The sequence below is a fragment of the Ursus americanus genome, chromosome 2 (assembly GCF_024610735.1).
Source record: "Ursus americanus isolate L20-20 chromosome 2, mUrsAme1.1.p, whole genome shotgun sequence".
Lineage (NCBI taxonomy): Eukaryota > Metazoa > Chordata > Mammalia > Carnivora > Ursidae > Ursus > Ursus americanus.
In genome coordinates this window covers 79,636,407-79,662,938 of record NC_142128.1, presented here as the reverse complement: position 1 = coordinate 79,662,938, position 26,532 = coordinate 79,636,407, and the positions used below count along the sequence as shown (strand labels likewise).

Here is a 26,532-nt window from a genome sequence, read left to right as displayed (position 1 = left end):
AGAGTGCACAAGCAGGGGAGAGGGGCTGAGGGAGAAGGAGAAGCAGATTCCCTGCTGAGCAGGGAACCCGATGGCAGGGCTCAACCCCAGGACCCTGGTGTCATGACCTGAGTCGAAGGCAGACACTTAACCGACTGAGCCACCCAGGTGCCCTGTCACATCTCAATTTATAATAGCCACATTTCAAGCACTTAATAGCCACATGTAGCAAGTAGCTACCATGATGAATGGTCCAGGTCTATAGAATACCAAAGGTGTAGCAAGTTTGGTGATTTTAGGGATGAATTTTAAAGAACCTTGAAAAATCAGTGTTTCTTTTTCCTCTTAAATTCACATTTCATTAGAAATGTGCCTATCCTTTCATTAGAAAAAAAAGTTTATTTATTTTAAATATAAAACTATACCCTATTATTTCTATAAACCTTTATTTCTCCTATTTCCTATGAAGAAAAACAAAAACTGCCACCAAAACAGCACTAAGTTAAGCTGTTTTCTATTAAGTTTAACTGTACAAGATTGTCAATATTCAACAGTTTTGTTTTTTTTTAAGATTTTAGTTATTTATTTCACAGAGAGAGAGAGAGAGCACAAGCAGGGAGAGTGGCAGGCAGAGGAAGAGGGAGAAACAGGTTCCCTGCTGAGCAGGGAGTCTGATGTGGGGCTCAATCCCAGGACCCTGAGATCATGACCTTAACTGAAGGCAGACGCCCAACTGACCGAGCCACCTAGATGTCCCTACTCAACAGTTTTTGACCAACATTTCAAATGGTTCAGCCTAACTTGTTTGAGACCTTCCAGAAACCTAATCAATGGCCACTGATGGAGAAAATAAGTTTCTGCCCTACATGTGAAGATTAGTTTTGCGAATTTGAATACACTCAATAGTTTTTGTAGTTTATAGTTTTTATATTCTAGAAAACTGAACTCTTAATAAAGTTTTTACAGTCTGAGGTTTATAAAGTTTATAAACATTTATAAACATCTATATCTACATCACAGATAATAAAAATACTTTTTTTTTTAAAGATTTTATTTATTTATGTGACAGAGAGACAGCCAGTGAGAGAGGGAACACAGCAGGGGGAGTGGGAGAGGAAGAAGCAGGCTCCCAGCAGAGGAGCCTGATGCGGGACTCGATCCTGGAATGCCATGATCACGCCCTGAGCCGAAGGCAGACGCTTTAACGACTGCGCTACCCAGGCGCCCCAATAAAAATACTTTAAAACTAAATGTGCTATCCTAACCCCAACTATAACAACTAATAATAATAATGTTAACACTTACAAGTTGCTAGGTATCACACACAACTCTGGACACTTTATACCTGCAAGTATTGCCACCAAATGTCACTTTGCAATAAAATACAGACATGTATATAAAAATATGTTTACCTAAAATGTTAAAAATACAAACATTTCTGTCTAAATTATTAAGACCAGTATTTCTGGGGTGGCTAGGTGGCTCAGCCGGTTAAGAGACCGACTCTTGGTTTCCATTCAGGTCATGATCCCAGAGTCATGGGATCAAGCCCTGCATCGGTCTCACACTCGACGGGGAGTCTGCTTGGGATTCTTTCTTTCTCTCTCCCTCTTTGCCCCTCCCTCAGCTTGCTTGCTCACTTGCTCTGTCTCTCTCTCTCTCTCTCTCTCTCAAATAAATAAATAAATAAATAAGATCTTTAAAAATAAAAATAAAACCAGTATTTCTAAAACCAGCAGTCAAAATATGCTTTCAAAGAAAACTATTCTGGCATTCAGAAAGTAAGCTTCCTACTTCTCTAGCATGTGTTTTCCAAGAACAACTACCTATCTTTCATTTATTCATTCGACAAATAAAATTTGAGGGCCTGCCAGGTGAACGGGGTACACCAGTAACACTGACCAAGTCCCTGTTCTCATGGAGTCTGGTATGGCAGACAGTAAACAAGAAAACAAAAAACTCAATGAGATAGAAGTTATTTATCATTCCAACATGCAACTTACAGAGAGCCACCTTCCTATGTGGGTAGGAAACAAAATTAGGAAGAGATTTCTGTGTACCTAAATTATCTTCACAGGAAGACAAGAGTAACTATAAAGTGTTTTAACTTTCCAAAATATATTTGAGAAGTAAGTAGAATTAAGATTATTGCAGCCACATTAGGGAAAAAGAACTTCTTAGTATCAAGATATTTATTAATTACAAAGGGAAAAATAGTGTAACTTCACAGTGGAGAAACCCAAACAACATCTCAGCCAAGGAATCAGGGTAAAAATCTTAGTAGGGCACGAACCCCCTATAGGATATACTGAGAAAGGCACATCACCACTTCTGTGGTATTCTCACCCAAAATTCATAACCTCAGTCTGACCCAGTGGTTCTCAATCCAGGATGACTTTACCCTCCCAAAAGACATTTGGCAATACTTAGAGACATGTTTGATTACCAAAACATGCAGGTGGGAGAGGTGCTACTGGCATCTAGTGGGTAAGAGGCCAGGAATGCTGTCAAGTGTCCTACAACGCACAGGACAGCCTTCCATAGCAAAGGACTATCTAGTACCAAATGTGAACTATGCCACTGCTGAAAAGCCCTGATCTCATCAGTAGACAAACCTAAATTGAGGACTATTCTACAAAAGAGCTGACTAGGACTCTTCAAAAATTTCAAGGACACAAAACACAAGAAATGGTCATAGCTTAGAAAGAGACTAAGAAAATATCAACTAGGGGCGCCTGGGTGGCACAGCGGTTAAGCGTCTGCCTTCGGCTCAGGGCGTGATCCTGGCGTTATGGGATTGAGCCCCACATCAGGCTCCTCCGCTATGAGCCTGCTTCTTCCTCTCCCACTCCCCCTGCTTGTGTTCCCTCTCTTACTGGCTGTCTCTATCTCTGTCGAATAAATAAATAAAATCTTTAAAAAAAAGAAAAAATATCAACTAAATGTAATGTGGAATCCTGGATCAGAGAAAACACAGGACTGGAAAAACTAGTGACATTCAAATAAGGTCAATAGTTTAGTTAATGGTATTGAATCAATGTTTATTTATGGTTTGGTTATCGCACTTTGCTTATGTAAGATGTTAATAATGGTTTCTATAAATCTAAAGTTATTTCAAAATGAAAGTTTTTGTTTTTGTTTTTTTTTAATTTCTGGGTGTGTATTAGCAGAATCAACAATGGGACAATCTGCTAACGTCCACTTTGCTTTCCACCTGTATTACTCCTTGTTATTTTGACAAAATTCCACTGTTAGAAGAAGAAGATACCATCTACAAGCTAACAGTATTTTGGTCCCACTGGATTTATTTTGATTAATGTCTCAAGTTGTTTGGGGATTTTTTAATGGAAAATAAGTCATAAGCACTGTGTTTTATTGCTTAAACTGGCAAACTGGTTATGGCTTATGGTTCCACTTAAGATGGAAGATGGGAATCTCAATGGAAACTTCTTCTTGAGGACACTTCCTTCCGTCTCCAGCTTAGATTCCACGGCACACGATTTTAACCACTCTCTTCCCAGCAACCTCAATTATTCCACCATCTTCCATCCCATGACCCTGGCCAAAAACAACCATAAGCCCATCCTCCCATTCACATTCTCAGCATTTACATCCCAGATGGTAAATGGAAAAAAAAAAAAGGCATACAACTCTATGGATGGGTCCCACTATAAATTCCTGGTCTCCAACCTCAACTGGGCCCTCAGTGTTCCTAGGTCTTTTGACATTCTCTACAACAGCTTTTCCACTCAGAGAAAGAAACATAAGCCATCAGTATTAGCCGTGCTTAACTCCCCTCCATCTTCCAGTACTCGCTGTTGAGAGATTTGGTATTATTTAAACCACATCATCCAGTAACAAACACAGCATCTGGCCCACGAAGCAGCTTAATAAATACATCTTGAATGAATAAATGAATAAGCGAGAAGCCATTTAATGAATTTACGTAGTACTGAGCCATGCAATGATAGGACTGAAGTACAGTAGAATTAATTTTCCTCAAGTCATTGTTTATTTCACTGGGAAAATGACTGCAACATATAATTACATCATTAAATGAAAAGATAAAAGCATCCAATGAATACACGTAAAGAATATCCACATTAATACCACTCAAAAATAATTACCTTTTCAGTTCCTGTTCCAGTTTTTCTATTTGTTTTTTGCTGGAGTTCAGTTGCCCTTCTTGGAAATTCACTTGTGACTCCTTGACTTGAAGTTCGTGAGAAATTTTCTGCTTGGTCTTCTCCAGATTCTCACATATTTCCATCAAGCTTTGGTTCTCCCTTTTTAGGTTTGCGCCCTCGGTTTTTTCATTCTCAACCTTATGGAGAACATGCAGAAAGAAATGGGTCTCTTACTTCGTGAATTTACCAAGTATTTGTAAATCTGAGCATAACACCCATGATTAATTATTCTGAGATGTGGTTGCTGTAATCCACAAGTCAGTGCTCCTTCAAGAACACAAAAATTTTTTTGTAAAGATTTATTTCTTTGAGAGAGAGCACAAGCACAGGGCAAAGGGGCAGAGGGTGAAGGAGAGAAAGTCCGAGCAGATTCCATGTTGAGTCCGGAGCCTGACCGGGGCTCAATCTCACAACCCTGGGATCATGACCTGAGCTGAAACCAAGAGTCAGATGCTTAAGTGGTGGGGCCCCACAGGCACCCCAAGAACACAGCCACTTTAAATGACCTCACTTTGAAGCCTGTAGATAGAAAAGTTCTACAAAGTCATGAATTACATTGTCTTTCGTCAGGGCTATATGTACCCCTCCTGGAAAGGGAGGCTTAATGTCCTTTCAAGTATAACAAAATCAAAAATAAACCCTATAAATCTTCCTTAGAAATTAATTTTAAAGTCTGGCCATTGGGGCATCTGAGTGGCTCAGTCAGTTAAGCATCTGACTTTGGCTCGCTCATGATCTCAGGGTCCTGGGATAGAGCCCCTGGTTGGGCTCCCTGGTCAGCGGGGAGTCTACTTATCTCTCTGTTCCTCCTCCCACTCATGCTCTCTTTCTCCCTCTCTCTGAAATACATAAAATCTTAAAAAAGAAAAAAAGAAAGTCCAGTCCCTGAAGCCAGTTGTTGTAAAAATTCTCCCACTAGCGGAGCCGTTTTAGAAGCAGTGACTGTACCACTACCTTTTTGGCCAATGCAAAGGGAAGGAAAGAGCACTGTTCTAGTTTTCATTTCCTAGCCCAGAAGAGAAGTCTGGGAATACCAAGGTGAAAAGCCCACCCTCGGGGAGCAATATCCATCTGGACTACAAAGAGTGCTAATATTGGCCCCCAAATTCAGAGCCAGAGAATTTTGGCCACGTTGGTATGGAATCCAAAAGCAATGTCCCATGTGTGGTCCCAAACAGAATTAAAATGGAGCTCTCAATATTAGCAGGTAAGCAGAAGCAAGGGACAGAGCCTGGAGAAAAAGGAGAGGGGCGGATTACCACCCGAAGAAAGCACACCCCCTTTCCTCAAAACTTCAGACCCAGATCAAATAATCCAAATACTGAGTGAACGACTTTAAATGCTAGCTTTGCAGTGATACCTTCTGCTTCTGCTTCTGCAGCGCGGCCTCCAGAGTCTCCAACTGGAACTGCCTTTGCTGCCTCTCTTTCTTCAGCTTGTCCAGCTGGCCTTCCAGCTCTTGAATTTTTTGAAGAGCTCTTGTAGGCAGGCCCTCCTTCCATTCTTCCAAAGCCCAGCTCATGTTGCTCTCCTTTCTTCACTATTCACATTTAAAAATAATCTGGAAAGAATAAGCAGACTGTGAGTCTTACTGTCGTAAAAAGAGTCCAAAAAGTCTTAGAAACGAAGGAGTCTCTAAGGAGTTTCCAAGCTTCACGTTTCTACATATCAGGAAGTATAACATCTATCTTCTCCACCCCCTGAAAGATGACCACCAACAGCTCTGATTGTGAGGTACCCAAGATGCTCGTGTGGCTTCCCTGGCTCTCTGTTTTTCCTATTTCTCAGGTTTGACTTCTTAGCTACCTGCTTTCTACCGCTCACTTTGTTTTCATGATACAAAACAGGAGGTTGCAGGAGAAATAGGTCCTATAAACAAACAAAACTCATGATAAGTTATTTTGCAAATGCTCTTCTTTCCCTCTTCACATCATTGCCATGCATACTTCGTCCCTCTTCCTCTGGGAAGTCTTCCCTGGGGAGATCCCTAACCTGGCCATAGCTCCTGGTCATAGTTTGTCATGGCACAGCCCCCCGCTTCCCAGCAGTTATCATGTGTTGAATTAATGCACAAATGAGCAAAGAGCGAATGCCATATTAGTGCTAGAATCACTGCAAACTGCGGTAAAGCCTCAGTAATTCAAATCTCAGCTCAGCCACCTACAAGATATGTGACCTTGGCCATGTTATTTAACTGCTCTGTGCCTCAGTTTCCTCATTTGTAAAGTGTGGATAATAATGGCGGTAACTTCCCAAAGCCTTACAACAGTACTGTATTTCCTGATAAGCATTCGGTACCTGTTAGCTATTATATTAATCCCCGAAAACACTTCATTTGTTTATTTCAGCCTCGGGCACCAAGAGGGAAGTGGCCTACCTCCTTCTCAGCCACATCTTAGGAAATTTAAAACAGCTGGGAGAAAAGTATGGCAATTGTTCTTTATTCATTAGCCTCTAGAACTTCAGTGAAAGAAAAGCATTCGTTTTCCGGCTATTTGGGCAAGGTGAGAATCTGTTTTTTACTAAATGAAGTGCACAAACATTTTAGCGTCTTGCTTCAATTGACTGTACCAATGAAACTTTATCAGAACTAATAAACAGTTGATAAAATTACAAGAATGATAAAGAGATGTTCAAAAGTTAAGAGAAAGAGCAAAGTTCATGGAAAACATAGTTGAGATATTAAGCCTTGGAAGGCACTGTTTTCTCTGTCAGTTTAATTTTTTTCTTTTTCCAGATCTCAGTTCTTTGAACACAGCATCTTAAACTCCACTCCCATCTGCCCAAAAACTGCTGAAAGAAACCTTATGCCTCTCCACCAACAAAGGACAGTTTACACTGTCACACTAGGCTTCTCCCTCCATTCCAATCTAGCCTGCTCATGCAGGGGTGGGAGTACAATACCCCAGAGGCACACAACCATAACCGTTCTAAACACTTCTGCAAGCCACTGAAATCATTACGTCAAGACGCCATCACCAACAAAATACTAAAAGGATCAATTTAGAAAGATGATAGAGAGGAGGAAAATAAACAGAAGGAAAACTAGCAAGTTGAAAGCTTTTCCATTTCAAAGCCTAAAATACAGCTATAAAGAAGTGGTTAAAACAATCCCCAGACCCAAGCTAATTTTTATCGGATTAAGGCATCAACCACAGTCTGTATGGAGCCACCGGGGCAAAGGACAAAAAGTGTTAAATCTCCAGATTAAGATGAGCAGCAGGTGTAAAGGAGGGTGGGTAGGTGAAGAAAAGCTCTGGGTGTCGAGGTTCCTGCAAGGAGGATTTTGCAGAAAATGCTCTTTCTATCTTAAATATGGGGAGGGCACTCTTTATGCCCGAACCACCCATCCCCAGCACTGGAGGCCTACTTTCACGCTTTCCCTTTAAAAGGAGCTTCCCAAGTCGCCGCCTACAGTGCCATGGCTGAGCCTAAGAGTGAAGACTCTGCTCCTCTAGACAAAGCTCAAGGATAGGACTCGTCATTTATTTATTTCTGGGTCTTCATAACATAGCAGAGCCAGGCACTCAAGCGTGTCCAAATAAATGTGGAAGACAAGAGAAATGCTTCGCAACTAACAATAGGCACGCCAACGTGCCGCGCAGATCAAAACCCAAGCTTTCATTTCCTCCATGAACAAAGGACCGACGTCCAAATTTCAAAAAGGAGCCACGGGCTCTGGACGTAGACGGCTGCTAGGAAATATCTGCTAGTCTCCAATTCATGTATCTTAAAGAGTAAGAAACTGATCCCCCAAAGTGCGAGCTCCTGACCGAGCAGGGTCTGCGGACACTAGTGCGAGCACATCTCTCCGAGGAGCAGAGGGGCGCCGACAGCCCAAAAAATCTAATCCGGGCGGATCCTCCAGTCCCGTCAGGTGGGAGGGGGCGGTCGCCTGCACCCACCGGGCCCGGGAGCAAGATCCCACAGGCATCCACGCCCAGGATCCTCGGGCAGAAAGTCAGCCGCCCCCTCCCCCGCCAACGCCCGCCGCCGAAGCCCCGACCCACGCAGGACACTCACCTTGCTGGCGGGGAGGGAAAGACGACCCCTCAGAGAGTCGGGCTCCGGTGCAGCCTCCGCGGGCTTCAGTCCACATTCCAATTCAAACTGCCCGCGGCCGCCACCGGTTTTCGATTCGCCCGCTTCCGGGGCTGACCAAACTCATCCTCCAAGCCTATTGGTCACCGTAAGTAGTAATGGGCCAATCGGCTTCCGTGCACTCGGACTGCCGGCTCTGATTGGCTCTTTCGGATGGATTTAAAAATCAAGCCCTCACCACCTGGAGCCGGAGCTAGAGTTAGAGTGGTTTTTTGTTGTTGTGGGAGGGCGGAGACCACGTGCTTTTTCAGAGGCTGTAAAACTTTTTGAACCGCTACTTTGGCAAAAGCCGGTAACCCGGCAGGCTGATTAGGAGGGTGTGGTCTATCGCCTACAGCCAGCGGAATTTTGCAGTCTGGCGAACACTCTAGCTATCTACTTATTTTAGGACATAGATACGAGGTATGATGCTTGCTGTGCATTCTTCATCCAGTGTCATTCTTAACAATTCTTTGAGGAAAGTATTTCCATTTTATTTAAAAGTTAGCTGAGGCACATAGAAGCTCCCTAATTTGAAATTGAATCTAGGACATACAGGATCTCACTCTTAACTGCTGTCCTCTATGATCATATTCTGAAGAGGTGAGTCTGAACGCTTGTTAGCCGGATTCCAAGGAAGGACATTGCAGCCAGAAGAATTTCCAGAACTGGATGTAATCTCTCCTTACTATGGAGCCCACTAGTTTTGTGTGTTTTTATGTACTTGTTCTATTTCCCTATTCAATTAAAAAAAATAAGCTTCTAAAGACAGGACCAAAACACTGAATTGTTAAATTAATATATCTCTGATGCTGTTGTCCTCCTCAATAGATTCCAAGCTTTCTGTAACCCTCTCTCCACCGTTCATTAGGTGGTTACCTATATCTAGACTGTTCCTTACCTTTTCTGCTCATCTTTCAGTACCCAATTCAAATGCCACTTTCTACATAAAACTTCCCTATTCTCATCCACCCCTTAGAAATAATTATTTCCTACATCTTTCCTAGAAATTGGTGTATACATTATATTTATGTCTGTCTGTCTGTCTCTCCTAGCAGTCTCGAAAATTCTTGTAGAGTGAAATCAGTTTTGATTCATTTTTGTATCTCTAGTAACTCCCTAGTAACTTTGCAGATAAAAAATAAGACCATCTTAGGATGTAAAACTACCATCTGGAGAAAGACCTTGTTCTCCACTATCCTTGAATCCCCCCAAAATGAAGAGGGAGCCAGTAGGTAGGGAGAACTTTTACTGGGCACTGCTATGATTAGTCTAGCATCTGGCTGTTCTGGGATTTGACTCCAACACTAATCACAACACTAATCACAACTTCATTGCTTCCTAGGGGGTAATTATTCAACTATTAGCTCCCTAAGGAAAACAGAACTAGGAAGACATAACAGGGGATTTTCAAGGATTGCATTTACTACTTATTTATTCATTTTTTAGTAGTCACCTATTGAGGAGTCACTGTGTAGCCAAGCCTTGTACTACATTCATCTATAATAACCAGTAAAGAAATACATTGACTTCTTGAACAGGGGAATCGTGTGATGAAGGCTATTCTGTGACTTCAATTATGATTTCCTTCCCCTGCCTCTATTTTTAGGGGCTGAAGGGGGTGAATCCCATCCAACAAAATGCAGATGTCTTCGGACAGTCATTTTCAACTCCCTCACTTCTCCTTTTAAAGCTGCTCCCTCCTTGAGCGGGTCTACTCTCTCTGGGCTATTCATCCACTATCTCTACTTTCTGCCTATGAATCCGTGCCCTTGAGTCTTTCTATCTTTTCCTCTCCGGCTTAGATTGCAGGGTCCATCACTTAAACCACTCTTCTGCTGGTATCTTCAACTCTCTTGCCTCCTGTTCTGTCTCCTCAAACCTATAAGCATGCACCTGTTCAGACTCTTCCTAAGAGCACTGTTGCTCCAGAATGGGGCTGGAGAAAAGTCCCAGGAATGTGCAGATAGGAACCACTTTATTTTGTTTTTTAAAGATTTATTTATTTATTTTAGAGAGAGAAAAAGAGAGCACACAAGCACGAGTGGGAGAAGGGGAGAAGGAGAGTTGGAACCCCAAGTTGGCTCCACACTGGGCATGGAGCTGGATGTGAGGCTTGATCGCAGGACCTCAAGATCATAATCTGAGCTGAAATCAAGATCCGACACTTAACCGACTAAGCCACGCAGGCACCCCAATAGGAACCACTTTAAATATATGACCTCTAACTGGGGTCTCGATGCTGCTCCACAGTCCTTTCTCCCAAGTCCAAAATTTCTCTAATCTCCTCCAGCTACTATCTCTACTCTGGCTCTCAGAAGGATGACCACATCTCCCAGTTGACAGAAAATGAAAGATGTCTGACAGGAACACCTGCAACGGCCTGTCACCCACATCTATAAATTTGCCCAAATCCATTTTTCCTGCTACAACCACAGGAAGCATATTTCTGACTCAAAGGCTCTGTGTTCTGGAGCCTCTTGTGTCTCAGGAACTCCACTCTGAGTTGTGCCCTTGTAAATAATAATCATCCACTGCTCCTACCTTCCTGAGTCTTCCTCATAGCCCTTACCACGGCTCAAATCTTTCTCTTTAATAACTACTTTCTGAAGCTACACTCTGTCCAATCATCATACCTCTTTCATCACACTGCATTTCCTTTTTAGATCTGATTACGTAAGTTGTCATTCACCTTTTAATCAATTATCCCCCTCCCCAAAACATAAAAGTTCTTTCTGTAAATGAAGGCTGTCTCTCTGAGTCATGAAGACAATACAAACTACTATTGGAAGCAGCAATTTATTTTTTATGATTTCATAATAATGCTTCAGCTAAATGAAGACTTAAACCATTTTACAATTTTATATGAATCTAATTATGAGATTGTCTCTCTCCCTACAGTGTTGGTGCTGTGACGAAGGAGAGCTATCTGGATGGTGGCTCTGGTGAAGAGGTTGTCATTTTGATGTGTTTGTTTTAGAGTCAATTGTGGTTAGTATTAGGTGGAATATATTTTTCCAGCTTCTTATTTGCAACATTTCTGTGTCTATATTGCTTTAGATGCTTCTCTTGCAAGCAGCATGATTTTATTTTGTTTTTATCCATTTTTGAAAATCTAGACCTTATTTTTAAATGTTTATTGAGATATAAGTCGTATAAAATACACTAATTTCAGGTGTATAGTGCAATGAATTTTGAAAAGTATATGCACCTCCATAAGCAACATCAAAATCAAAATATAAATAATCCTTCACACTAGAAGATTTCCTTGTGCCCCTTTCCTACCCACTGCCCAAAAGTCCAAGACAACTCCAACCACTGATCTGCTTTCTCTCACTATCCATTAAATCTATAAATATATATTTTAGAGCTTCATATAACTGGAATTACATAATGCCTACTCTTTTGTATCTGGCTTCTTTTGCTCTGCATAATGTTTTCGAGACTCATAATGTTTTGAGACTTACTGTACTTGTATTTACCTATCTTTTAACTTTTTAGTAATATTTCTCTGCATGGATATACAATTGGTTTAGCCATTTACTTGTTGATTTGTGTTGTTTCCTATTTGGAACTGTTATGAATAAAGCTTCCATATTTTCACGTACAAGCTTTTGCGTGAACGTATGCTTTCATTTCTCCTGTAAAATACGTATGAGTGAAATTACTGCATCAAAGAGTAAGTGAATGCTTAAATTTTTAAGAAAGGCCCAAAATCTTTCCCAAAGCAGTTGTATGTTTTACAGTGCATGAATGTTTGATCAGATCCACATCTCACCAATGCTTGCTATTGGCAGTCTTTAATTTATGCCATTCTACTTGGTGTGAATGTTAGCTCACGGTGGATTTAATTTGAATTTTTCTGATGACTAATATGTTGACCATCTGTTGACGTGCTTATTAGCTAGTTGTATGTCTTCTCTTGTGAAGTATCTCTTAAAATATTTTGCCTTTATTTTTATTGAGTTGTTGGTCTTCTTCCTATAATTTCTCATATATTCTGGACACAAAGCCTTTGTCAGATACATATTTTGCAAACATTTTCTCCAAATGTGTTGTTTGTCTTTTCAAAATCTTAATGCTGCTTTTCAAAAGCAGAAACTTTTGATTTTGATAGAGTCAATTTAATTTTCTGTTTTATAGGTCATGTTTTTTGTTTTTTTTTTTTTAAGATTTTATTTATTTATTCGACAGGATAGAGACAGCCAGCTAGAGAGGGAACACAAGCAGGGGGAGTGGGAGAGGAAGAAGCAGGCTCACAGCGGAAGAGCCTGATGTGGGGCTCGATCCCAGAACGCCGGGATCACGCCCTGAGCCGAAGGCAGACTCTTAACCGCTGTGCCACCCAGGCGCCCCTATAGGTCATGGTTTTTTGAGACTTATCTAAGAAATGTTATATTCATCCATAAGTGTTTCCTTTTCTGCATGTTATTGTAAGTGGATTTTTAAAATTTTTAGTTTCTAGTATTTTGTTGCTTGTATAAAGAAATCAATTTATTTTTATAAAATGACCTTGCATCTTGCAGACTTGCTAAGCTGACTTCTATTGGCTAGGACTGCTATAACAAGGCATCACAAACTGGATCCTTAAACAACAGAAACTTCTTAAGGCTAGAAGTCCAAAATCAATGTGTTGTCAGGATTGAGTCCCTCTGAAGGCTATAAGGAAAGAATCTGTTCCAGGCCTTTCTCTTTGGCTTGTCTTCATACTCACATGGCATTCTCCCTATATGCATGGCAACTCCAAATTCCCCCTTTCTGTGAAGACTTCACTCAGATTAGATTAGAGCCTGCCTTCTTTCAGGCTGCTATCATAAATTACCATAGACTGGGTGGCTTAAGTGACAAAATTTATTTCTCACAATTCTGAAGCCTAGGAAGGCTGAAATCAGGTGTGCCAGCATGTTTGGGTTCTGGCGAGAGCCTTCTTCCTCACCAGATGGCCATCTTCTTGCCTCCTTACACGGCAGAGCAGAAAGAGGAGAAAGAGGAGGTTCTCTGGTGTCTCTTCTTATAATGGCACTAATATCATGCACAAAGGTTCCACCCTCATGACGTAATTACCTCCCAAAGCCTCACGTCCTGATACCATCACACTGGAGTTAGAATGTCAACATATGTATTTGCGGAGGCCACAAACATTCAGTCTATAAACAGGCCCCGACCTCATGACCTCATTTTAACCCTGTAAAGACCCTGTCTCCAATTAAAGTCACAATCTGAGGTACTAGGAATTAGGATTTCAACACATGAATTGGCGAGTGGGGTACAAGTTAACTCATAACATCTCTTAATAGGTCTAGTGGCTTTTTTATACGTTACTATTTTCTACATGTGTTATCTGTGAATCAACATGGTTTTACTTCTTCATTTGCAGTCTGTATGCTTTCTATTTATTTTTTCTTCCCTTCCTTAGTCCACTGGTTAAGACCTCAAGTGTGATGTCAAATGGATATAATGAGAGCGGACATCTTTTTTGTCTTTCTGATCTCAGGAAAAACATCCAGCCTTTCACCATTAAGTATGATGATAGCTGTACATTTTTATAGATGCCCTTTATCAGACTGAAGAAGTTTCTTTCTGTTTCAGTTTGTTGACAGTTTTTATTATGGTTAGGTATGAGATTTTATCAAATCCTTTTGCTGCACTTATTGAGACGATCCTACGGTAGTTCTCCTTTATTTAGATATCATGTGGATTGCATTGTTTGATTTTCAAATGTTAAAGCAACCTTGGATTACTGTTATATGCTCCATTTGGTTATGGTATGCTACCCTTTTTATGTATTGATGAGGAGTGCTAATATTTCTCGAAGATTTTTGCAACTATGTATTGGAGAGATACTGGTTCATAGTTTTCCATCTTGTTACATCATTTTTTTAAAGATTTTATTTTTAAGTAATCTCTATACCCAATATGGGACCCAAACTTACAACCCTGAGATCAAGAGTTGCCTGCTGTACCAACAGAGCCAGCCAGCTGCCCCTATCTTGTCATATCATTAAATAAGATTAAAACTGGCCTGGTTTTGGTATCAAGTTAAATCTGACCTCATAGGGGCACCTGGGTGGCTCAGTCAGTTAAGTGTCTGCCTTCCACTAAGGTCATGATCCCAGGGTCCTGGGATCGAGCCCCACGTCGAGCTCCCTGCTCAGCGGGGAGTCTCTTCTGCTCTCTGTCTCACTATCAAATAAATAAATAAAATATTTAAAAAAAAAATCTGACCTCATAAAATTAGTTGAGAAGCATTTCCTCCTCATCTCTATCAGGAAGTTTATATAGAATTCGTGTCATTTATTCTTTAGTGCTTGGGCCTGGAGTTTTCTCTATGCAGGTTTCCAATTCGGAATTAAAATTTTTAATTGAAAAGAGGTTTTTAAAGTGTTCTGTTTTTACTTTATCCAATTTCAGTAGTTTGTGTCTTTCAAGGAATTTTTCTGTTTCATCTAGGTTGCCAAAATTTTGGAAACTTAGTTTTTCAAAATTTCCTATTATCATCCTTTTAGTGACTTTATTGTATGTAATTATCTTTTTCCTTTCATTTTGGATGCTAATAATTTGTGTTCTCTCCACCGCCCTCTATCTCATCAATCCAGCTTGAATTTTATCAATCTTATTGATCTTTTCAAAGAACCAGCTTTTGATCTTATTGAGTTTTTTCTAATATTTGTCCATTTTCTGCTTCATTGATTTTTGCTCTTTATACTTACCTTAAGTTTAATTTTCTTTTATTCACTGCTTAAAATGGAAGTTTAGATAACTGATTTTAGACCTTTCTTCTTTTGCTAACATAAGCATTTAAAATTTATATTAACTTTACCTGATGACACAAATTTTTTATTTAAATTCAATTAATTGACATATAGTGTATTCTTAGTTTCAGAGGTAGAGTTTAATGATTCATCAGTTGTATATAATACCCAGTGCTCATTACATCATGTGCCCTCCTTAATGCCCATCACCCAGTTACCCTATCCCCTCCCCTCCAGCAACCCTCAGTTTGTTTCCTATGATTAAGAGTCTCTTATGGTTTGTCTCTGTCTCTGATTTCATCTTGTTCTATTTTTCCCTCCCTTCCCCTATGCTCCTCTGTTTTGTTTCTTAAATTCCGTATATGAGTGAAATCACATGATAATTATCTTTCTCGGATGGACTTATTTCACTTAGCATAACACCCTCTAGTTCCATCCACATTGTTGCAAATGGCAAGGTTTCATTTTCTGATGGCTGGGTAATATTCTGTTGTGTATATTATACACTACATCTTTATCCACTCATCTGCTGATGGACATCTGGGCTCTTTCCATAGTTTGGCTATTGTGGACATTGCTGCTATAGACATTGGACCTGCCCCTTCGGACCACTACTTTTGTATCTTTGGGGTAAATACCTAGGAATGCAATTGCTAGGTTGTGGGGTAGCTCTATTTTCAACTTTCTGAGAAACTTCCATACTGTTTTCCAGAGTGGCTGCACCAGTTTGCATTCCCACCAACAGTGTAAGAGGATTTCCCTTTCTCCACATCTTTATCAACATCTGTCATTTACTGACTTGTTAATTTTAGCCATTCTGACCGGTGTGAGGTGGTGTCTCCTTGTGGTTTTGATTTGTTTTTCCCTGATGATTAGTGATGTGGGGCATTTTTTTCATGTGTCTGTTGGCCATTTGTATGTCTTCTTTGGAGAAATGGATGACAAAATTTTTGTTTGTCTTTTCATTTTCATTCAGTTCAAGTATTTTCTAATTTCCCTCATGATTTTGTATTTCACCTATCGGTTATTTAGAAGTATATTGTTTATCAAACATTTGTAGATTTTCTAGATATCTTTGCATTATAGATATAGAAATAACCAGCTTTTTGGTGGCAAGTCAGTTTTCCATTGAATCCCAACTCCACTCTGAAGGAATCAATACCTACACCAGATGTGGGTTTATCTTTTCTTTCTACAGAGCCTCTGCCAGCTTTCCTTTCTGAGGGCTAACAGAATACCTTACTTACAGTGATAGGATCTTGCATAAAATTGCCTTAGACCAGAGGACCCATTGAGAAATACGTACGTGACCATAGGATTGCTGATTCTACCATATCCTGCCTATTTCCTGGAAGTAGCTGGTCTGATGCTGTTATGGGTGGAATAGTGTCCCCCATAATTTCACATGTTGAAGTCCTAATCCCTAGCACCTCAGAATGTGACCTTGATTGGAAACAGGGTTGTTTCAGATGTAATCAGTTAACACGAGGTCTTTGGGTGAGCCCTAATCCAATAGGACAATGTCCTTATAAAAAGGGGATATTTGGACACAGAAACAGAGACACGGGGAGAATGCCAAGAAAAGAATGGAGTTGCCGCAAGCCAAGGGACATCAAGGAGTGCTGGCCAACTCCCTGCAGCTGGGAGAGAGGCAGAGAACAAGTTCTCCCCCACAGCCCTCAGAGGGAACAACCCTGCCGACACTGTGATCCCAGACTTTTCCAGAGCTGAGAGACAATAAATGTCTATTGTTTGAAGCCACTCGGTTTTGGTACTTTGTGACAGCAGCCCTAGGAAACGAAGACAGATACCACATTGGAATAGCCTATTAAGGTGCTAGTTTAGGCATAACTTCCGGTGGGAAACATCCTACATAATGTACTATCTGTATTGAGCCAGTATCGCAAATTGTGTTCTCAATAGCTAGAATATCCAGGTCCAGATTCTAAGGAATGGAACAAAAATTAGCCCTTCTCACTACCACCCCCAATAACCCATATGTGTTTCCCATTCTACTTTGGGCTCTACTGGATAAAGTGGGGAGTGGGGAACACTACTCCTAGTGACACAAAAGGGTCCCACAAACCCTGAAGCTACAACTGGTCTTTGTTTTTTTTTTTTTTTTTTTTTTTTAATGGGATTGAACCAGCAGGCAAAGAAAGGAGTTACAATACTGGTGAGGCTAATCAACCCAGATTATTGTGAGAAACTAGGCTTGCTGTTACATAAAGGGGCAGGAAGAATATGTCTGGAACTCAGAGGAATCACTGGAGGTATTCCTATGGGCCTTTAGGTCTGATAATAACAGTGAACAAGTCATTGCAGCCACCACAGTCCAACAAGGGCAAGGCAACCACAAAGGCTTGACCACTCTGAGACGAAGTTCTGGAATACCCCACCAGGCAAATAAATTAGATCTGTTGATGTTGGCCAAGAATGGAAAAATCTAGAACGGATGGAGCAGAGAGTTGGTATCGGTCATGGCCTTGGGACCAGCTGTGATAGCAGGAACCACTGTGGCTTATTCTAGTAATTCTTCTGTACAACAGCTTTAGAGATTGCGGCCACCACTTGAAGGTACAATGACAGAGTAAACTTAATACGGGGACAAATGAGCAGGGTAAGGTGTGGTCATAGCAAGTACTTTTAGGACATCCCCTTTGCCCACCTGTGATTTCAGCCACAGCTGTAGTAGACAGCTCTGTGTGCACTCAGACGCCTCCCCACCAAGCGCAAGCCATGGGTCACTCCACTTCTCTGATCCACGGATTTCTCTGGAGCTAAAGGAGCCTGCCAACCCACCACACAAGCACAGCCTGAAAATATAGGGGTAATTATAGCTTCTGGGCTAATCCTCAGTGAACGTGGTCAGGACACAGCGGATAGATAGCTCAGTATTTCATCTTTCACACGTGTGATTCTGAAAGATGGTGGAGAAATCAAGCACTTGGCAGTGACGGTTGAGAAATCACACCCTTCTCCTGACCTTTCCTCTTTCCCTGTCTCACTCTCCCTGGTCCCCACTTTGCTTCCTGGAATTATCACCCAAGTAAACTCCTTCCATCCTAGTCTTTATCTTAGTCTCTGCTTTGAGGAGAACCCAAACTAAACGGAAGGTGTCATATACATATGATTTATTATTTTCAACAAATGAAAAATCTATCTCGGTTTCTCAAATGTTGCAAAAGCTTCCGTTATGTAGATGGAACCTCAGCTACCTCATCTGTGAAATTAGAAGTGTGATCATAATAGATTTGCCTGGTTCTGATAGTTTTAGACCAGGCGTTTCTGGGAGATAAGGGTCATGCTTTCATGCTTGTTTTGTGCATATCTAGATTTCTTTTGACTACAGAACCATGAATTGAACACATTCTTTGGGACAAGAATTAATTTTCAAAACTTGATATGAGGGCATTTTTGATCCCTCTAGGAAAAAAAAAGCCTGAGGATAAATATTACATATTCAACATATTAGTATGATTTTAAAAAATTGGTTACAAAAAATAAATAGTCAACGTCTTGGTATATACCGTTTTAAGTACACTGATTACAAACCATATGGGCACTACTCAGGGATCTGGACTGAATTAAAGTACAAAAAGGATCCTCAACTTTCACAAAGCGTTTTCTCTTTCCACCACTAGGTGATTCCCTATACCTTAGAATATCTTTAAAAATAACTGTACCACATTCCCTGACTCACTACCTTAGCTTTTCTATCCCTCTCAGTCCATTTCCTCTATGTATCTAATGTTACTGTTTACTCCCTTTTCAAGCTAACATTTGCTTGTTTAAAGTAGAGGAAAATAACAGAAAAAATAATGGCCCATAATTATTAACAAAATAATAAAATAACACATGCACATGATAAGAAATTCCAAACATTCAAAAAGATGTGAAAGACGAATCTAAGAAACTAGAATGAATATTGGACATCCACTAGGCTAAAATCCTCATTTTGTAGCTGAGAACAGTGAGATTAAGATAGTTCTAAAAATTCACAAGTTACTGGCAAAAAAAATGCAAATACAGAAAATAGTTGAAACAGATAAAACCTCATCACCTGGAATCAATTACCTTACAGAAATTAGAGACACATCTTATGATTCTTGCAACTATTATAAATGAAGTGAAATAATTTACATATTTAAAAAATTTCAGGAGCATTTCATTTAAAAAAAAATGCTTACCTGGTGCTTATTTCTTCCAAACTATTAAAATCAATGTTCATTGTATTTTCTATTCTTTGGCTGGAAACCTGATCCGCAAAGAAAGAATGTGGCTGTTATCACAGGCCCAAGTTTCCAAAAAGACAATGATACAGCCAAAAATAAATCTCCCGACTTGCAAGACAAGTTTGCCGAAGGAGATGACAGTATTTATCGTCACGTGACTGAATTTAAGTTCAATTTGTCTCCAGCTCACTTTCAATAACAGTTTTGATCCAGGTGTTAGGTTTACCATGCAGTGAAGTGCATGATTCTCCCGATCTCTGTAATCAGCGGGTTTGACACCTTGAAATAAAAGGTGAAGGTATTTTCTAAACCAGGAATAAAACGTTAGTGTCCCTAAGAATATCAGGGAAAGCTTTTCTAAAATGCAAAATTGGAGGTTATATCTAGTTCTGATTTAATAGGTTTAAGAGAGAGCGCAGAAATTCACTTTATGAAGCATTCCTGTGGTCAACAGACAAAGCGAATGTACTTCTTCGTTCACTTCTACTGTGCTGGCATCCCTCTGGTTTAACATGTGTCCCAGAGCTGTCGTTGTTATTGTTGTTGCTTTTAGGAGATATTATTATTAGCAGGTGTGTTAGAATAAACCAGGATGGGTTTGGCAGGTCACTTCGTACTTCCGTTTTCCACCATGGTCTTCCCTAGGAGTGTGTGGTATATATGTGTGCAATAAACAGGGTTCAACATGTAACAAGAGGTTAAATCTGAACTATCAGTGCTAACTCCTCTCACTTTTTCTAAAACTTTCTTGACACAGTGAACCAACTTCGGCACTTTAAAGGTAGCACACAGGATGCTGGCTGATAAAGAGTGGTTGCGTACAGGTGGCATTGGACAGCTTTGGGTCCTGTGATTGGGAGAAGTGTTTGTTGCTGCTGCCCCTAGTGGCCATCTGGGGCAGTCGTGCCTTAGTCCAGAGGCCTGGGAGATGATGAGATGATGAAGCCAGTAGGCTGCCAGTAGGCCAGTGGGTAGGATCACTGTGGAATGTAAGAAATGAGAAATCTGGTGAATGTGAGATAGAAGTGGAAGTGGGGGTTAAGCGTGCCTGTCAAAGGGCTTCTATAGAGCAGTGTGAACAATCCTGCTAAAACGGTTTTGTCATATAGTAGATAGTGTAAGTCTACGAGTCTTTATTTATTGTTTGGTAATACATCTTAAAGATTTTGCAGTGAACCCTCTCAGCAGCAATGAACTCAAGAAACAAAACAAAGCAAACGTGTGTTTAGTGAACAAATTAAGTACAGAATTCTCATTTCTCAGTGCTGTTGATGAGGAATATATAATGTACCTAAAATGTTTGCCCCTTTACTATCCACCATGAGACCTGTAGCAATGAAAACAAGGGGGGAAAAAATGAATGTGCTGTAGATGCCCCAGGATTTACTTTAAACGTGAGACATCCTTTTAAGATTTTCTTGGACAAGTATGAAATATGAAGCAATAGCTGTTAATGTGTTTGGTTTAATTAACAGAAGAACTCTGCAGACAGCTAAATGACTCTTTCCTTATGTGTCAACAGATGCTTCCAATTACAAATTGATTAATTTCAGTAAGTGTTCAATGTTTTTCACGAAATTCATGGAATCAAAGTAAAAAAAGTTCATCTGGCCATCTTGTAAATACTACTGTAAATTCAATTAAAAAGTTTAACTTTGAAGATAAAATTATTTGTTTTATGAGTATCGTAAATATAAATTCTGCATACATTCTATCTTTTGTCAATAAATTTCATGCTAAATAAGATGTCTATAGAGCAGAAATATTCCATGAAGCTTTTAGAGGATTGTGGTTATTAAAAAACAAAATTTGCAGGGTGCCTGGGTGGCACAGAGGTTAAGCGTCTGCCTTCGGCTCAGGGCGTGATCCCGGCATTACGGGATCGAGCCCCACATCAGGCTCCTCTGCTGGGAGCCTGCTTCTTCCTCTCCCACTCCCCCTGCTTGTGTTCCCTCTCTCGCTGGCTGTCTCTATCTCTGTTGAATAAATAAATAAAATCTTTTAAAAAAAATTGGAAACAAGGAAATATTGAAATTTATCCTAGAAAAACAAAGAAAGAATTGAAAACACAATGAGAACTTCATCAATTTACAAGATTTAATTTTGAAGTTATACAATTGTGCCTTGAATATCCAGACTTGTGGAATAATCTTTTGACGGAGCTCCTTGTTTAATTTCATAAATGTATATTCTGTGGTAGAATGGAATGAAATCATAAAAGCTAACAATTTTGAAGCATCGACATTATATAAAATATTTTATTTTTTTATTTTTTTTAAAGATTTTATTAATTTATTTGACAGAGATAGAGACAGCCAGCGAGAGAGGGAACACAAGCAGGGGGAGTGGGAGAGGAAGAAGCAGGCTCTCCCAGCAGAGGAGCCTGATGCAGGGCTCGATCCCAGGACCCTGGGATCACGCCCTGAGCCAAAGGCAGACGCTTAACCGCTGTGCCACCCAGGCGCCCCATATATAAAATATTTTAAAGTATAAAGAGAGACAACTTACTGACAAGTTTTGTCTTATAAAAGTATTTGCTAAAGAAATCTACTCTGAAAAGAAGCAAACAAAAGTCATCTATGAAAATAGCTTGGCTGAAATACTTACACATTTCAGAATAAAAAGAAGGGAATTGAGAATTTCCTCCATTTAGCAGAATTTGTTCTGAACTTACTATTTGTTCTCAGTTGAAAATACTGTGGGCTAGAGAGGGATGAACTGATAAGGAATGTGGCAAATTTATTTAAAAAAATACATCTATAATAAGACCCTACTGAAGAAATACATTCTTCAGAAATACCTCAATATTTCTGGGTATTAGCAAATGATAAAGATAAGAAACTAGATAAAGTATATGAGTATATACCAATAACAATATCCTGCTTAGGCTATTTTTAATATTCTGATAATCAACATAAATGCTTCAAATCTTTTATTTTAATATACATGGGTATATATGTTTTTAAGAAAGAATTCTTTTTTTTAAAAGATCCAACAATATAAAAAAACCAATTTGTTGGCAAATATATATGTTACGATTACACATTTTAAATAATTTAGCCCCCCTTTTATTCTCAAAAATATCTTAATTAGGCAGCTAAATTGTATAGTCATTCTACTTTAAACCCAAACTGGAGAAACAGTTAAATCATTCATGCCCTAAATTGGTGAGAATAGTTCTGGAATATTTTTTAATGGATTTGGATGGAGGTTCTTTTGTTTTTATTTTAGGGTATAGGACATGGAAAAAAAAAAAACCTGAGGATATAACATTTTAAAACTGTCTCAGTTGATTCTCAGCAAAATAAAACCCTCATACGAAGGTCACATAGGTTTAGCTTTCTGAATTTCAAGGAGTAGTTAGGATGACCAGCGTGACCAAATGCCCAGGAAGGAGGGGTTTCCGGGAGGTGGGCTAAAGGCTGAAACTGTGACAGTCTCAGCCAAGCCTAACTTGGTGGTCACCCAACAGCTATTACATGAATTCAGACCCCAGTGTGTTTAGGTGAGGCCTAGTCGTCATGGGGATGAAGGGAAATCATAAATACTGAGCCTCTGAGCCACGGTTTCGGGAAAGGTACTCTTTACCTTTAGTATATCACAAAGTAAACAGACAGCAACTTTTGTGGCTCCCTTATATTCCAGCCCTCCCTTCTCAAACCAGAAAAATCATAGACAAATATCTTATGAGGATACCCTTCCTTTCCCTTTCTCCCCAGGGGAGCCATGACTTCTTTACACTGCTAACCCTTCCTAATTCCTAACTAACCTCCAGACTTCACAACCCTAGAACTACTACTGCCTTTGAGAGTAAATGTGATATTTGAGCAGAGTGAGGCCTGCCTGACTTTACCAGAATCCAGTTCACTACGTAGCCACCAAAAAAAGCTGAGTGTTGAACCCTTAATACCTACTTCACAGCCAGGTGCATAGTATGCTTTCAATAAATGTGTGTAGAATTTGTGAAAGACAGATCCAAGGGCCCCTATTCAAATAGCGGAAACGCATCAAACTGTACTCTCCTGGTATCTGGTGAAAGAAAGACATCAGGAGAGGAGAGGAGAGACACAGCTAGAGAATAGCCACTCTGCTTTTGCCTCATCTAGAAGCTCCGTGGATGAGGCAGAGTGCAAATGAACCACAAATAAATTGAGTAAACTGTTGGGGCGCCTGGGTGGCACAACGGTTGGGCGTCTGCCTTCGGCTCAGGGCGTGATCCCGGCGTTATGGGATCGAGCCCCACATCAGGCTCCTCCGCTGGGAGCCTGCTTCTTCCTCTCCCACTCCCCCTGCTTGTGTTCCCTGTCTCGCTGGCTGTCTCTATCTCTGTTAAATAAATAAATAAAATCTTAAAAAAAAAATAAATTGAGTAAACTGTTTGTTCCTGTCCCCTTTGCCTCCTAGAAGTTGGAGAAGGAGTAGCTGCTGAGGGGACCTCACTTCTCCCTCATGGCTAGTATCGGCTAGCCAGATACTTGGGAGAGAAAGTGTATCTAAAATTACCCTTATATTTTGAGAATTTACTTCTGAGATCTTAAAACCAGAAAACAGGAAGACTTGAGTGTTAAAAAAAAAAAAACACCAGGTAACCAACACTTTTCAGATTTGCGTATGTTTCTTTAATTACCATGAAAAAAGGTATTATTTCATGAAAAAGCCACATGGACAGAATACGTATTCTGGATGTATAACAGTGACCCACTGACCACGGCACCTGGAGAGTGTGTTGGTGTGGATTCCTGGGCTGTGTGATAACCAGGAGACAGCCCAGTGCAGGGTATGCAGCAGATGGAAGAACACGTCCCAGCACCACCACTACGGCTGTGAGACATTGGGCAAATTACTCTCTTCACCCTTATCTACCTACTAGGGTTCTTATGAGAATTCAGTGGATCGTCTGTGTAAAGCTCTTAGCAGCATGCCACACAGTGACTATTGAAAAGATAACTGTTGGTGGCGCGCCTGAGTGGCTCAGTAGTTAAGCATCTGCCTTGGCCCAGGTCATGATCTCGGGTCCTGGGATAGAGGCCTGAGTCAGGCTCTCTGCTCGGCGCTGAGTCTGCTTCTCCCTCTCTCTCTGTCCCTCTCCCCCTACTTGTGCTCTCTCTCTCTCTCAAATAAACCAATAAAATCTTTAAAAAAAAAAAAAGATAGCTATTGGTACTCACTGTTCTGGGTAGATCGTCACCTAATCATCTGTAATTTCTACTGGAAAAATAAAGGTGACTTTTACACCTCGTAGCAAGTTTATTAGGTGTGTTAATCACAGGGTTACCTGTGTATGGCTCTTAAGCCAGGATATATAGATTAGAATTTAGTTTAGTGGCTTTTATCCCCAAGCCCACCTGAATGAAAACAGTTGAAAACCCAAAACACCAGAATTCTTTGGTTGAATTTAATAGACAATTTATGCTCGTGAACGGCTACGTCGGATCAGAGCTCATGACTTCACTTGCTCGGGGGTGCCTGCACCGCCAAGATGCATTCGAGGGGAATCTTGAGGATGACTGGAAACATCCAAGATGGTCTTTTCTACTAAGACGAGCTAACTCGAAGAATTGCTCTAATAGGCTTCTCAGTTACTAATGATCACACAGTCCTAAGGTACTGTGATCTAAGGAGAAAGGTGAATTGCCTATGTCATTACCACGAAGGGCATTACTTTAACAAAGCTGGCAGATCCTCACTTTCCCAGCGTTCTCCTCGGTGCAAGAAACTGGGTGCCGGCTTAATAACTGAGGCCATAAAGTACTGTAGCATGTTAGCTCATGCTGGGTGGCAACAGGTTTGTTTTTCATGATTATGTAATCTGAATTCCTCTTCCAAGAAAGGATTTGGAAATAAGCTATTACATTGGATTGCCAGCAAGCATATAGTCTAAATGCACATCTATGTTAACCGCAACAAACTTGGTTCCTTCTCAAACTGTCCCCTCAACCCCATACAAATCTGTAAACTATAAATATGAGAAAGGTTGTCCAATGGCTAGCTGAGGTTTCCATAAGGCATCAAAATGCCTACTAAGGATTTTTAGGGAGGGTATTTGATCTGCTCAGTCTTAAATAGCAACCTAATCAGGCAGGCAATCTGGGCACTTGGTACACAAGTACTCGTATTAAATTTGCTTTAAAGACGAATATGGTGTTGAAATATCATGTAAAGAGTGCCTACCAGAGTAGGTTCAAAGACTTCAGGTGCCAGTTGGGTATTTATTGACTAGAATGTTATTTAGAAGAGCATTCACATTGTTCTTAACTCTCAGGACAAAGCTTAAAACCACAGCAAGTAACTGCTTGGGGTTTTGCATTCCACAGTCTTGGACTCACAGCAAGCTTCCTGTTCCCTCTTGGCTGGCAGACCCAAAGGCCAGACGATGAATGGTTTGATTCTTATAGTTGGAGAATCTGCTCTGGCTTTCGGCCCTTAAGGTTCTGGGTGCCAGACCAGGTGTTTTCTGTTTTTGTTTTTTTTAAGTTCCTCCTAGAGATTTGGATTTCACTTGAAGATAACAGCAAGAAAACAGACTGACTTAGGCGTTTGGGCAAAGACCATATCTAATAAAGATCCACACATCCCTGTATATCCCAAAAAGGAGTGTTTTGGAATAACCAAGAACCAAACCTGGAAACTTGACTCATTCCCTGGGATCTTCTTGGTAGGTTTCAGGAATTAAGAGGAAAAAAGAAGACGGAGAACAATACAAGATTCTTGGGCCAACTTTTTTTTTCCTGGAGGAAATGGCCAATCTTTTTTTCAAGTGGTAGGATAATTCTGTGCTTTCCTACACAACTTGCATATACAGCTATGTTTTTGATGAGCTGAAAATCAAATGCTAAGATTTCCTCTACTGTCTTCACTACTTAAAAGTTGAAGGGTACCAGGTCAGAATGTATTAGAAACTGAATGAGGGAAATAAGATTGTAACTCTGACAGTGTGTGTGTGTGTGTGTGTAACTATATAATTTCTCTATATAGGTGACAGATAGATGGAAAACTCCAGAACTCGTCCTCATATAGAGTAGTTATGAGCCTTTGAATTTTAAGTGGAAAACAAATTAAGAGGATACTAGAACATTAGTTATTCAAATAGCAGGCCCAAATTAATTGCTTAGGGAAAACCGTTAATCTTTTCTTCTCTGCCGCATTATTCCGGCAATTTTAAAGGTCTTATGGTCCAATTTTAAAGGATCTTGAAGGGGTGGGGTTGGAGGTGGAGGGTTGAATTTTAACTTGGCTGAACTGGGGCCTAATTTCCTTGGCAGCTCAAAAGCCCTTCATGAAGGCTCTCTGCCAGACAGA

The 26,532-nt window shown here is 40.3% G+C and overlaps 1 protein-coding gene across 1 annotated transcript in view; it reads right to left on the bottom strand.

Moving 5' to 3' along the window:
- Positions 1-8,319, bottom strand: part of CENPF (centromere protein F) — a 67,472-nt gene extending 59,153 nt beyond the window's left edge. Inside the window, exons 1-3 of the mRNA XM_045771995.2 lie at positions 8,190-8,319; positions 5,527-5,727; positions 4,107-4,303 (exon numbers count right to left, since the gene is read on the bottom strand). Of these exons, the coding sequence (XP_045627951.2) occupies positions 4,107-4,303; positions 5,527-5,688 (359 nt within the window). The 5' untranslated portion in view covers positions 5,689-5,727; positions 8,190-8,319. The remainder of the gene's footprint in view (positions 1-4,106; positions 4,304-5,526; positions 5,728-8,189) is intronic.
- Between the last annotated feature and the right edge of the window lie 18,213 nt (positions 8,320-26,532).